Source organism: Tachypleus tridentatus, chromosome 7, assembly GCF_004210375.1.
Source record: "Tachypleus tridentatus isolate NWPU-2018 chromosome 7, ASM421037v1, whole genome shotgun sequence".
In the NCBI taxonomy this organism is placed as follows: domain Eukaryota; kingdom Metazoa; phylum Arthropoda; class Merostomata; order Xiphosura; family Limulidae; genus Tachypleus; species Tachypleus tridentatus.
This window is the reverse complement of record NC_134831.1, coordinates 185,399,364-185,414,207: the sequence shown is the minus strand read 5'-3', so window position 1 is coordinate 185,414,207 and position 14,844 is coordinate 185,399,364. Positions and strand designations below refer to the sequence as shown.

The window sequence follows — 14,844 nt, the reverse complement described above, 5'->3', positions numbered from 1 at the left end:
AACAGTTCTCTGAGATAGAACAAGTCACACTGACTTGGACAGACATCAACTGATAGCAGAATCTCAAGGTAATGGAAAGGATATGGGTACTAGAGACAATGGAGAGGAAATGCAGAGGATGAAAAGTCCTTCTGAAAAAAAATCTGGATAACTGTTTATACTCTTGTCCCTAAGAAGTGTGCCTAGCAAAAACCACTTGCAAACTCTCTTTGTTAACCTGAAGATGATCTAAGGTTAAAATGTTGTTCTGTACTTTAACTAAATTTTTAATACCCATATCATACTTCTTCAGAATACAGCACTAGATTATATAGTCTGTGAGTATGCAAGAATTTAGCATAACAAATAAAGTCAAGTATACATCAGTGCAAATGATGAATGTTATACATAAATGGACATGTCACTGATAGAGGTATTGTAATCATACCAATGACTTTAAGTGATAACAACACTATCACTTACATGATGTTCAATATTTAAAAATGCTACAAAACACCATTGCCTGGATGAGGAAGAGGTAGAATATCAAACCTGACCCTCCAAAATCCTTTTTTGGATGCACCTTTTTTTTCATATTTAAGGTGATTTTTTAAATTAGATATCATGACTTTTTCTAAATACACACCAATAAACAACAAAAGAAAGTGACACTCAATAGTAACTGCATCAGTTTTATGATCTCAACCCTGTTATTCAGAACAGACCTATACTTTACAAAACCAACCAGATTCTTTAAAATATATGGTGATAATTTTCTTCCAGAAAATAGAGTTAATAACTTCCCTCATAGTGATGAAATGAAATCTATATTAACAGTGTCTTGTCATTACCAGCATGCAGTTGGTACAGTTGTACTAATTGCTCAAGTTGAATATCACAATACACTCAACGTACTTTAATGAGAATAATATCATAACATTTAGTTAATTAGTGCAGTAAAGTTGGCAATGAATAATCAATCATAACCATCCACCCCAATAATTCTTTTGAAAACTTGAGACAGAAACTACTAATCTAGTTTATTTTGCTTAACCAATATCTATGTATTTGCATATCCTTTCACTTATACACCATTGTGCAAATTAATTGAAACAAATGGTCATTTTACAATATTTTCAGCATTGCGGCCGGTGTAGGCTCGCTGGACCCGCTGATTTTCTTTAATAGTAATTTTTTCACACAGATGGCATCCTGACTTGTATACATTTACAAATAATGTACATTCAGTACAAAAAATTTAAAAGTTTGCAATTTTTACTTACCTGTTTTTGGAAATTGTTGACAAAAAAAGAATTTTTATATACATTTATCAAATGTGTAAACCTTAATGCAGGCTTAGTATCATATATAAAAAGTTAAAAGTAGTAGCATCCTGACTGAAAACAGTAGTCATCTTTAAATAATCGCTTTATATTTCAAATTTAACGTATCAGTTCCATTCTACTGACACAAAAAGTGGGAATATTGGACAAAGTTATAGCATTTGTATTAATGAAAGTGCATTTACTTTGAATACATGGGAACATACAGTGACCGTGTCTATGGGTTATATATAACTGACAAGTATATGTAAATTTAGGTTTTAATCTGGTTTGTTTCAAATTTCATTCAAAGCTACATGAGGGATATCTATTCTAGCCATCCCTAATTTAGAGGAGTAAGACTAGATGGAGGGTAGTTAGTTATCACAACCCACTGCCAACTCTTAGGTTACTCTTTCACCAATAAATAGTGAGATTGACTGTCACATTATAATGCCCAGTTGTGATGGGGATACAAACCCATTACCCTCAAATTACGAGCGGAGTGCCTTAATCATCTGGCCATGCTGAGTCTATAAATTTAGGAAGGTCCATTCATGGTAATTCATAAGATCTGCTTGGTTAGGAAATGCTTAGATCAAACTATGTGGAGTCAAATGTTTTAAGGATCTGCCAGCATGTTTGGGGGGCATTGGCTCACAAGCCCTGTAATGGTTACAAAATGTCATTTCATAAATATCTGCAAGTTAAATATTATTGAAATATTTAGAATTATTATTTTTATCAACATTTTGAAACTGATAAGTTGGTATGCATTTAACATGTGAATAGATCTCACCAATTATGATACAAGTAAAGTCACACTATGATATTTTTACCTGTGTAATTCAAATTCATTTTTAATGTTTCTTTTCAATTTACTTTTCACAATAAAGTTTTCTTGGAGAATAAAAGCAAAAAAATAATGTTGTTATTTTATCTGTAACAATAAACACTGGTATTGTAATGATTGAAACAATTATCAAGTTATTTTATCTCTAATAATAAACACTGGTATTGTAATGATTGAAACAGTTATCAAGTTATTTTATCTGCAATAATAAACACTGGTATTGTAATGATTGAAACAGTTATCAAGTTGTTATTTTATCTGCAATAAAAAACACTAGTATTGTAATGATTGAAACAGTTATCAAGTTGTTATTTTATCTGCAATAATAAACACTGGTATTGTAATGATTGAAACAGTTATCAAGTTGTTATTTTATCTGCAATAATAAACACTGGTATTGTAATGATTGAAACAGTTTTCAAGTTGTTATTTTATCTGCAATAATAAACACTGGTATTGTAATGATTGAAACAGTTATCAAGTTGTTATTTTATCTGCAATAATAAACATGGTATTGTAATGATTGAAACGGTTATCAAGTTGTTATTTTATCTGTAATAATAAACACTGGTATTGTAATGATTGAAACAATTATCAATTTTCTCTTCCATAAATAGTTTACAATATATCTTCAGTTAACCAGATATCAAAAGATCATAAACATACAGTAATCCTTTTACTTAAATGAAGGTTGCATACTCCAATGGCTAGAAATTCATATAATGTTTGGTTCTGTGCCTTGTATTATTTTCTTCAGGATGACATGCCCATTTCAAGGACTAAAACAGATGCTTGTAAATATTGTATGATTCACAGATTTTTTTCCTCCCCATGATTATTATATAGAATAACCAGTAAATAATGTAGTATTAGATTCTAGTATAACAATCTGAATTTGAATAGTAAATCAGAATTATCCTTGTTCTTGTCATGTGCAGACATTTTAAAGTGAGGCCTCCTACTCTAGGAGTCAGTATGTTCACACAGAAAAAATTAGTGGCTGGTCAGTCTGGTAAAAAAAGACAATATATACACTAACTATTAACAGAGATTAATTTTACTTGTTCATATGTGTTTGTTTCTTTCCTTTACTCTACAAATTATAAATTATTTTATCAATTGCATTTTCTGAATCTGCATTTTGTACATACAATGTAGCCAATGCAATAATGATGAACCCTTCCTAGCCATTTCCTTCTTACCTGCTTATTTACAGTCAAAAGTTAAATCATTAAATTTCAATATCTAAGCCTAGGAAATATTTTTAAAAGATTGACACACATAAAAGTGAATCATTCACATATAACACAAAAAATACCACATACAGGCAAAAGTTTGAGAAATGAGCAGACATTTCAAAAAAAGACTAAAAATTAAAAAGACAAAAAAGTTATCACTGAATACCTTATTTAAACAAGACGTACTTGGGCAACAACACGTTCATGATCAACAAACTCTTAAGACAGCAAAAATTAAGTTAACCTTCAAAATGAATACCAAAAACTCCACATCAACAGAGTTTTGAAGATGTCAAACTATCATAACATATCCAAAATGTACACCAAGTCAACTATTTTTCCATTGTTAGTGCTAATTAAATAGCCATCAGTAACAATTATCACACAATCACATAATCCCACAGTCTAACTGCATAAAGATCTGAGTTTGTTTATCCATCTGATAATTCATGGTCTACAAAATATTAACTTGAAAAAAACAGCAAAGAAAGTATCCCTCAATGCTCAATCAAACAACATCAACCATAATTGTTGTTATTTTGAAACATGATATTTTTAAAATTGCAGATCCTGTGTCGACTAAATGTAGAAAGTAAAGTAGTATACTATAGCACTGGTTGTTTTGTTCAAAAAGTGAGTATTCACACACTTTTGTTTAAATAAAAACAGTATTTCCATGCATCCAACATGGTTGACCTGTAAAATATCATTATTTGCATCTAGAGTATATCAAAATTAATTATTACAACAAAACTACTTTTAAAGGAAAAAATGTAATTATTTAACATTCATTACATCAGTATTTTCTTAATCAATGAATAAAGACAAAACAAAATTAATGTATAAAAGAATCTGTGTATATACACAAATATATTCAAAACAAAAGAAATAAAACCAACCACAAACTGATTATCCAGGATCTTTCTTCTTAAGGAACTTTGGGGAGAAGGAAGTGGCAAATGAGGTGACTTCTGTAATTTCTGGACTTCACTATCACAAGATAACATAGGTTGTTTCCCGAGCAGTTTTTCTTTATTACAAAGATCATTTTCTTTGGACTGACTTTCAGGTTTATGATGTTGAGCAATAGAGCAAAAATCAGGTGTTTTGAGAATGGGAGATAATGAGTGCTCCATAAAATTGTCAGTTGTGGAACCATCTCTATTTTCTTGAATAAATTTATCACACCTGTGTTTCTTAACCAGTTGAATAATCTCTCTCTCACATGTTCTTCCTTCATATACCTTTTCTATATTCCTAACTGATAAAGATATATATGCATTTGGATCAAATTTGGGTTTCTGATTTCTATTCAGTTCTTTAATTTCTCCATCAGAAAAACTTCTATACAAACACTTTTTAACTGACCAATCCTCATCATCACAATAAAAAAACTTGCACATCTTTTTATCAAATAATGAAGTAATATCATTACTGGAAAAACTTTTATGTATATGACTTTTAATTAATGAAGCATCTTCCTCAAAAATACTTAATATCTGGCTTTTATTAACTGATAACATACATTTCTCAGATATATTGCAGCATTTCTTTTTTTTAAATAAACACTGTTCACTTCTATTGGTTTTATGTCCAACATTTTCACCTGTCAAGGACCTACAGCTTGTTTTAGGCATACACGAAATTCCCAAGTTGGTGTCATCATTTCTTAAGTCTTTCACTTTCCACGAAGTATCTAGTGCACTACGGTTATTCATTAATCTTGGAGTAGAAGTTTGTTCAGCATTAAAAAACATTTTCAATGGATGTGACTTGAGCATTTTCTTTTTAGACCTTAATGTTTCATGCTTGTTAACTCCTAAAGTTTCACTATTAACTGAATCAATACAATCTGTATCTATGCCAGAATGATGTTCACCAGTACTATGTTGTGGCAAACAACTGTCATAGCAAGATGTAGCATTAATATACAGACCGTCTTTACATGCCAAGTTGCTATTAAACTTCACGGTATTCTGGTCTTTGTTTTGTTTTCTTAATGCTTTTCTCATTTGCAACCAATTATCAACAATTGTTCTGTTTGGTGGTACAATGGCTGGAGTCATGACAGTTGAACTGTCACTGGCCAACATTGTTTTCAATCCAGGTTTTTTAGCAGTCTCCTGAATTAAGCAGAAGCTGGAAGATAATCCTTTTGCTTTTTTATAATCAGTAGTAAACTTCTGTGCCCATTCTAATATTTTATTCTTCTTTGTAATAGGTTCTTGAAGTTGAGCCATTTGATCTCCTTTGCTTAACTGCTGTACAGGCAAATCAGCAGGATTACTTGAGAATACTTTTGTGGCAGGAACAACAGATAATCCATAATCACTAAGTGTTGACTGAATATGATCCCTGGAAGGGGCCATTTTTTTCAATGTCCAAACCCTACCTTCATAATTAAATAATCTTTTCTTACTAACTGACTTTATGGATGAGTCTATCACATTATTTGTTAATGGTGAGTGATCTTTAGTGACAACATCCAAATTCAGACTATCATGTATCACCACAGGATGTTTACTGGTATCAGAGTTATTCAAGTAGAAGCTTTCAATACCCATACTGTAATCTAAGTTTTGATCATAATCATTCTTTGTTATTTCTTCTGCTTCTGATACACTATCTATATGTTTACTATTGGATGTCATTTGAACTGGGTTGTTGTTTTTCAAGTATAACATGGGAAATTTGTCTACATTACTGGAAAGCTGAATGTTTTCCCCAGAATGAGCTTCAGATGGCAAATTAACAAATGGTGTTGAATGTTTAATGCAACTATATTCATCACTTTTACTCAGTGTTTTCTTCGTGTCATAAGTTAAGCTCTCCAGCTTCTTAATTCCGTTATTACCCAGGTTACGAGAGCAAACATGCTTGCAAAATTCTTTTTCTCTCTCAGAAAAAATTTCTTCAAAACCTAAAAGAGAAGAATAATCACAAAAATTACCTGCTTGTGGTGACCAACACACAGGAGGAGATTCAGAAGGACTTTCAACAGATAGTGGAGATAAAAATGACAGTTTCCACAAGGCATCTGTAAACTGAAAGCTTCCATGATCATCCTTCAGATCTGATGATGTAACACCAACAAAAAACTGAGAACTTTGGCTTTCATCATTCAATTTGTTATGTGCACCACTTTCATCAGTTAAATCTACATTACGTTCAGAATGTTTTAGTTTTAACTGTGGAACGTAATTATCATGAAACTCAGTATTCCTTTCAATTATTTTTCTTTTATTAGAATGAAGAAACTTGATAGATTCATCACTTTCTAGTAGAGGCTGTGTTTTATCAGAGGTCTTTTTATTCTTGTCACTGTCTTTCAGTTTTTCCACCTCTCCACTTATAGCTTTCTCAGGGTGAAATTGGTCACGTACATTTATATCTTCAAACTTCTCTGTAGAAAATGCTTTCTGTGTTTTCAAATTGTTTTTGTTATATATTTCTAGTTCATTTGGTTTATTTGCTTTAAAACTTTTAAAATCACAAGAAAAATGTTTTTTGGACACTGAGCTCTCATTCTTTTCTATAAACTGTCTGGATTTGGTATTTAGTCTCCTCTTACATGATAATTTACTTTGATTTTTTGTCCTTGTTAACTTCTTCATTAAATTTTGGTCTTTTCTATTGTATTTAGAATTTGGTTCTTTGCCTGATATTATATCATATAATTTAGTTATGAATGTTTCACTTTGTTTCTCTGTCTTACAATTAATTTCCAGAGTCCTACAATCTACATTTTGGCTTTCTTTAGAGCCTACTGAATGTGGCATATCAATGACTGTTTCACTGACAGAAGCAGAGCTTGCTCTTTCATTTTCACTATACACAGGCAGGATGTTACTACAATCAAGACCACCTACCAAATTTTCATTCTTGATAAAACACTGTTGAATCTTTTTTTCCTTCAAATCACAACTTTGTACACCAATGCCTTGAGTTTTCTCAGCAAAAGGCACTGAAATATTGTTGTCCTTACACATTTTAAAATGCAAACGTTTCAACACCACCTTTTCTCTGCCAAGTTTTTTAAAATCCTCACAATCCAAGTCTGATGATAGCTTTAATCCATAAAAAGGAGTCTGAACTTGATATAAACTGTTATCATACTGGTCTTCAACAACAGAAGTCTTAGTTAGTAGAGAGTCTGACACTTTTAAAATTTCGTTTCTATAAGTGGCATTTGGGAATATGTTTGATCTGAGTTTCATAGTTACATTTGGTACTAAAGGTTCATTATTTGCTGAAAACTTATTTTGTTCCAGTGCTTTTACATCACTACAACATTCATCTTGTAATTTTGATTTTTCAGAAAATGTTACACTTTGATCTTTCTTTGCCAGTACGGAAGTCTGGTTTTGTACAGATCCATCTGGTTCATTATAGAATCTGTTCATAACAGCAATATTCCCATATGGTTTCTTTTCTTTCCTATTCAGTGATAACAGAAATTTTCTACTGGTTTTCTCTTTTGATGTTAATAAACACATTGTGTGGTGTTTATAACTTTCATGATAAGATTCTTGAAACATCTGTTTATCTCTGTCTCTGTTTGTTTTTGCTTCAGAACATTTTTCCACTAATTCTGCAGATGTTGCTGACATGATAAGGTCAGTTCCTGTAATTTGAAAAATATTACAAAATCAGAATAGGACATATGTGTAGTAAAAAAAACAACAAAAAACATTCATTGAATTTATCTAACACTTTCCAAACTGGATGGATGTCTATGGTTACCTGAAGTTTTTCTTTCATATACTGGAGATATTTAACCAAACTGTTCAAAACAAAGAACAAACTTAGCTAGTTTTGGCTTAAAACATCTAAAAAAATTCAACATAGTTTTTCTATAATTTTACTCTATAAAAGTGTTATGAAATTCACTAAAAAATAACTGTTTTCATTTTTTAATGTCGATCAGAAAGTTTCACTTTATATAAAACAAGTTTCAATTTAACTGACATTCATATATTTATTTATTTTGATATTTTGTGGTTTGTTTCAAACTCCTCTGAACTTCCTATTACATTCCCATTGTTGTCCTATGCAAGAGCTATATCTAATCATTTTCCCACAAATTACTTCTCATACCAATTAACTCATTTTACATTGACATAGATACTTTACAATCTGTTCTATCTAATGGTATAAAACATTTTCTGTAAGATATTTTCAAAGTTGAGCTCCATTTGTAGTTGCTCAGATCACATGCTGTAAAAGTCATAAAATGGTGGGAAGAGAGTGTACTAATAAAATCAGTGAAACAGAAGGAAAATAACATGAGAAATAAAATATAATAATTATATTTTTACAAGATAATAATTTCCTAGCAAATACAAATCAATACTTTGGAATGGGTAGAAAAAAATCAAAAACCTATAAGTGCATTGTTTACAGGAAAGACTATCAAGTTGTGCAAGAATACGTTTGAGTTGGTTTTTTTTTCTGAGTAAATCACACTTAATAAATGGTGAAATATTAATTCTAAAATATTTTTGAGCTAAAATTTTTGAAATAAGAGTTAAAGTTATTAATCCTGCTTCCATTTTAAAGTTAAATATGCAAGTGTGCATTAAACACCACCTGTAAGGTACTTTGTACTCCTGAGAGTGTATTGAAATTTGGTTCTCATATATTTATATTTGCTTGATCTTTATAATACTGCACACACCACAAACTGTTGATCTCTTTTTTGTTTTTAATTTAATTGTATTTACAACTAAAATCTATGGTAAAAACTACACTAGATTAGAACATAATCCTATTCAATAAATTATGCAAAATTACTAAAGTGTGTCACTAATGACAACTGATTTGCAAACCATAAAATATGTTTCAAAATAATGACCAATGACCTGAGCTTTATAATGAGGTCAAATTTGTACAATGTGCACTTTGATATCCCAAGTTAATATAGTATTGTGTATATTTATACATTAGATGATAACCAATTCAACTAGTACTACAATAACAAAGTGAAATAAAATACATCTGACTTTTTATGACATGTTGAGACAAACCTCTCAAAAACATAAGATGAAGTTGTTTCATGCTGAAATCTTTATAAAACATGAAGCAACTAAGTCATGATTTAATTTATATGTATTTATTGCTTTTGATAAATCACAAATAAATATAATTAAATTAATTACATTTGAAACTAGGATTGTGATAGGTAGACAAATGTTTTCTACCTGCTTTAGCTATATAGGAATACTTAAAAGTTTTCATTTATTTAATTTTTATGCAGTTTTAGCATAAATATATGGTTTAAAAACTGTTAGAATAGCCTCATTTCTTTATTTTACACAATAAATATATAGTCTAGTCTGCCCAAGGGGATACTGTAGTAATATAGCATTAGTGATTGTAATACTTATTGCTCATTGATATAATAATGTTTGCATGCTACAACCAACCAATGCTGTGAGAGAACAAGGTTTATGAATAACATTGTTGACTGGACAAAGAACCAATTTTACCTTTTGAATTTAAGTATGCTTACTTGGTTCAGCTCTATTAGGATATTTTTCAAGTAAAAAACATAATTTAATATCATTGTGTTTTAATTCTGTGGAAATCATTCTTGAGAGACAGAAAACTGTAAACCTAACCATTATCCATTAGAGTTGACTCTCTCTTCATCTGTGAAAGTGGGTTTGCTGAATTTTCTCTATATATGTCAATAATTAATAATGTGTTCATTCTCTAGTTGGATATGCTATTATCAGTGGATCTAACTATCTAATATTTCATCTATAAATACCACAGAATATGAGCAACGTGTGACCCAAAATTGATTTTTTTTTTAAACCGACAAGGCAAGCGTTGAAGTGGCTTATTAGTTAATGTAGGGGGAGATCCAGTTTATTAATCATGGTGCAGAAGTATTGAAGTAAATTATGGAATATCTGCAAATACCACTATTGAAAATTAATGAAAATTAACTTTAAATGTCAATTTTCAAATTTGTTTCATTATTCAGAGTACTTTGTTAAAACACAAATACAATATTCAAAATTGAATTAACAAACAGACTGACAAATTTGCTAACTCAATAATCATTCAACCAGTATAACAAATTCACAGATCATCAGAATTACTTCATGGGTATTCACAATCTGATACTACTAAAACTGTAATTTACTCTTTCAAGAAAGATTAAATCAATAAGCTATGAAATCATCATGTGATCGAAAAACTCCTTCTAAACCAACTTTAGTATAAATATCTAAATGAATAAAAACAAACAGTCTAGAACAATATCCTTAAAAAATCTATTACTTCTATTCTTTATTATTATTTAAGTTGTTACAAATTTACAAACATCACAAGAATTCTGAAAAAAGAATAACATGAACCTTTAAAGAGGCTATCTAATGTGAGGTCTTGATAATGCTGGATGCTGACCTCCAGTATAACCATATAACTGTGTATAACTGACAGCTTTCCACCACTGTCCCTGAGCTTAGATGATTTGCTCAAGAATGATCAACTTTATAAACAGTTTCTAGTGAACCATAGATTAAAAGTAAATAGGATAAGACAAATAATCAAACAGTGAAATAAAGTGTTGAAAGCTACTTCTTTGTACAGTTCTCTCGCTGTCAGAAAAACCTTGCACTTGAAAATACTTGCTTTAAGTTTTGATTGAGAAATTTTTGGTACATGTAATTTTTGCTCTAAAAGACAAGTTTGGCCACAAGCTTATCACTGAAACTTGTGTACATTGTTATATTCTCTGTATGTGTGAAGGCCACTCTCTTCCCTCAATGAATGTCTGGTCACATAATGTTATATCTTAGTGGGTAGTCAAGTATAGCCACAAGATAAATCAATGCATTAATAGTTAAGTTTTGTATACTGAATTGGATTGGAATGTGTCAGTTGATGTTACAGAATAGAACCATAGAATTAGTAATTCAAATAAGTAGTAAAGTTCTTTACTGTTAAGCCTGAAATAAAATTAGGAGTATTCCCATTTATGTTAAACCAATTCAAACATTTTCAATCTGCATACAACTTTTCTGAGAAATGATGAGAATTTGTTTTTTCTTATGTAATCTCATAGTTAGATTATATTTTATATTTTATTTTTACTTTCTAACAAAAATATTTTAAGATTTTTAGCTAAAATGCCAGTAAGTGAAAATTTGAATACTTTGAATAAGGTATCATTTCCTGATGAGAATATTTTTATCAATCACAAATTGTACAATAATCCCATGCTGATGGATAGTAACCACTCCTATTTACACATAGTGATAAATCATTCATTTTACTATTACATGCTTATATTAATTTAAAAGGCAAAATATAATTTGGCAATGTAAGTCAATTAAAACTAAAAGAATAACTACAGATGAAAAGAAAAAAAACAGTGAAATATATTCTTAACTTTTTCAATAAATCTCTGTGAAGTCCAATAATTTTGTGCATAATAAATCGAGTATTTTGCTTTAAGAACAACTGATAAAGGCTTATCTTCAGTTTTATTTGTAATAAATAATTTAATATTTTTTCTTCAGTCAATAATGTCCCTCTTTTTTAACAATTCTTGATGACATTAAAAACACAATTATAAGAGTATACCAAAGGGAATATTAAAAATAAATATTTACCAATATTTTCTTGCACCTTGTCACAAGACACACCAATCTGTGGAACCTGTAAATAATTCTTTTCATCACATTTAACTGGACTTAACAAGCATATGTTCGTCTTTGTGTCAAAGTTTTCATGACAAGCTTGATTTTCTGTAAGAAACAGAAAACAAACAATAAAATTAAATGAAGTACTCTAAGTAGAAGCAGGGTTTATAATAATAACAAAAAAAGTGAAATTATATTGAAACTAATTTCATTTACAATTCACAGTTGCAGAAAAAATTAAAGACAACCTGTCAGATCATCCAATAAGTAATGTCTGAAAATTTAATAAAGAAGAAGCATCATCATTTCTGTCTTTGTAGAAGGCTTTAATGGTTAAACTACATAGTAGGACATGTATAAAAATGTTCAGACAAATAAAAGAGACTAACCTAACTCCACTTTTTCAGATCATTAATCAAATAAACCCTTATGAAGATGGATGTGTCTGAGGAGCACATTAGGCATATAATGCTTTATGAGTTTAAAAAAGGCAATAGTGTAGCAAAAACTACACAAAACGTTCAAGGTGTTTATGGTGCAGAGTCTCTCAGTGGAAGAAGATGTTGAAGGTGGTTTCAGAAGTTCAGATCAAGTGACTACAGCTTAAGTGATGCACCATGTTCAGGTGCTGCTGGCTGTACTCAATGAAGAGTGTGCTGTAACAGTTGAAGAACAAGCACAGACGTTCAATTCAACCCATTAAACACTTCAACATCATCTGGAACAGCTTGGAAAAGTATCAGAACTTGGAAAACCAGTTCCTCATGATTTGACAGAAGCCAATCTCAGAGCAAGAGTGGACATTTGCACTTTTCTGCACTCTTGTGAACATAACTTACCTTTTCTGGACAAGTTTGTGACTGGAGATGAAAAATGGATATTACTATAAAAATGTTAAGTGCCACAGATAATGGCTTGGTGCAGGTAAACTGACCAAAACAGCCAAAAATGGACCTCCACCCTAGGAAAGTCTTGTTAAGGATTTGTTGAGATGTTGGTGTGATCCACTACGAGTTGCTGCCATTCAATGTAACAATTACATCAGACTTCTGTTGTCAACAGTTAGAGCACTTTAATGTTGCACTGAATGAAAAGAGGCCTGCTTTGATCAATCGTAAAGGCGTTTTGTTACACCAGGATAATGCATGGCCCCATACAGTAAGGATCACATCTGCAAAGTCTGAAGAGCTAGACTGGGAAAAACTTCCACATCTTCCTTATTCTCCATACCTTGCCACTTTGACCTATCTGATTATCATCTATTCCAAAGTTTGCAGAACTATCTTAATGGATAAAAGCTTAGAACCCATGAAAATGTCAAAACTACCCTCTCTAAATTCTTTTCCTGCAAACCCACAAAATTTTATAGAAGTGGCATTCAGAAGCTTGTGAATCGTTGGCAGGAAGTAATTAATAATAATGGAACAGACATTACTGATTAAATAACATTAAAAGCATTTGAAATCCTTTCCCTTTTTTTTAACCTAAAATCGGACATTACTTAACAGATGGCCTGATATAATTAACTAACAGCACTGTCAAAATGAACAACCAGGCAAAAAGAAATATAATTATTTTTGTTTTGGAACATATAAATTTTTCTTGGAAAACATTTTTATAGCAATTAATAGTTTTTACCATTAATATATCAATCTTAAGGTATGATATATCCATTTCACACACACCTATAAAAAGACCTGAATAGCTGTATACATAACACAAACTTAACAAAACATGAAAATTATTATTTAATAACTTACTCAAAAATGCAATTTGATGGGACAAAACAGTATTTTAACACTATATGAATATGCTAATTAACACACTGTGTTGTTTTATAATAGTTTGTTGTGATAAAAAAAATCATTATTTCACCAGTGGTGGTGCCAGGATATTTTCGTTGGGGGGGGGGGGGCTGAGGTAACATGAAGTATTGATGGTAAATTATAATAATGTAAATACCAAGGTACATTTCAGAAAGTTGTGCTATTTTGAACTGTGTTTTCAATGCAGTTTTCATTGGAAACTCATACTCTGATTAATAATTCATTATTACAAATTAGAAATAATCTGTTTATGAAAATATGCGTATATGTAAAAGAGGAAGCTCACCTAAATTTCACCCAAGGTAATACATAATAATAAAGATTAGCTTAGACTGAACATTTAATATACCATTAAGAGTAAAGCTACAAATCAAAAGAAATATAACATAAATACATAGTTTACATAGCAGAAACGAATTATCCCATGTGAAGTTAATACACTCTGAGGAAAAGTAAGGTCACTATTAGGCTAACTATCTTTCATCATGTTGCGTTTATACTCAATATTACTTCAAAACAATGCACCTGTTCTGGTGATTGGCAGCAAATGTGTGTATAACAGTATCAATATTGAGTTGTTTTGTCCTCCTGGAGTTTACTGATATGACAGCAAGATTGCTAGTACGGTTGTTACCACTGCTGTTGCAGAAGTATGTCTTGAGAAGCTTCAGACATGAGAAACTTCTCTCACAGGCAGCTGAAGTGACAGGCAGGGTCACAGCAATGCATACAAGTTTGTGGAGGTCCATGAAGGCATCCTTGTATGGCTCCAGCATGGTTGCAAGCTCCAATGGTATGAATACTTCCTGCCCCTTGTCTTTCTTCCTGGCAATTAGCTGGTTCAACTGGTGGACCTCCACTGCCAGGTCATCCTCTGCCACAATATAGTTTGGTGCCATTCCTAAGAGTGCTTGCTTGTCCAGAATTTTTGGTGTGTTTGGGGTTCAATGCAGTTGCACTCATCAGAAC

The 14,844-nt window shown here is 31.0% G+C and overlaps 1 protein-coding gene across 10 annotated transcripts in view; it reads right to left on the bottom strand.

Moving 5' to 3' along the window:
* PolZ1 (DNA polymerase zeta catalytic subunit) overlaps positions 1-14,844 on the bottom strand; it is a 159,317-nt gene that overhangs the window by 80,280 nt on the left and 64,193 nt on the right. For all 10 annotated transcript variants that reach the window (XR_013031882.1, XM_076516228.1, XM_076516230.1 and 7 more), the window contains 2 exons: positions 12,020-12,154; positions 4,292-8,016 (listed from right to left, as the gene is read on the bottom strand). Coding sequence is in view for 9 of the 10 variants with exons in the window: in XM_076516228.1 (XP_076372343.1) it covers positions 4,292-8,016; positions 12,020-12,154 (3,860 nt within the window). In the remaining variant the exon portion in view is untranslated. The remainder of the gene's footprint in view (positions 1-4,291; positions 8,017-12,019; positions 12,155-14,844) is intronic.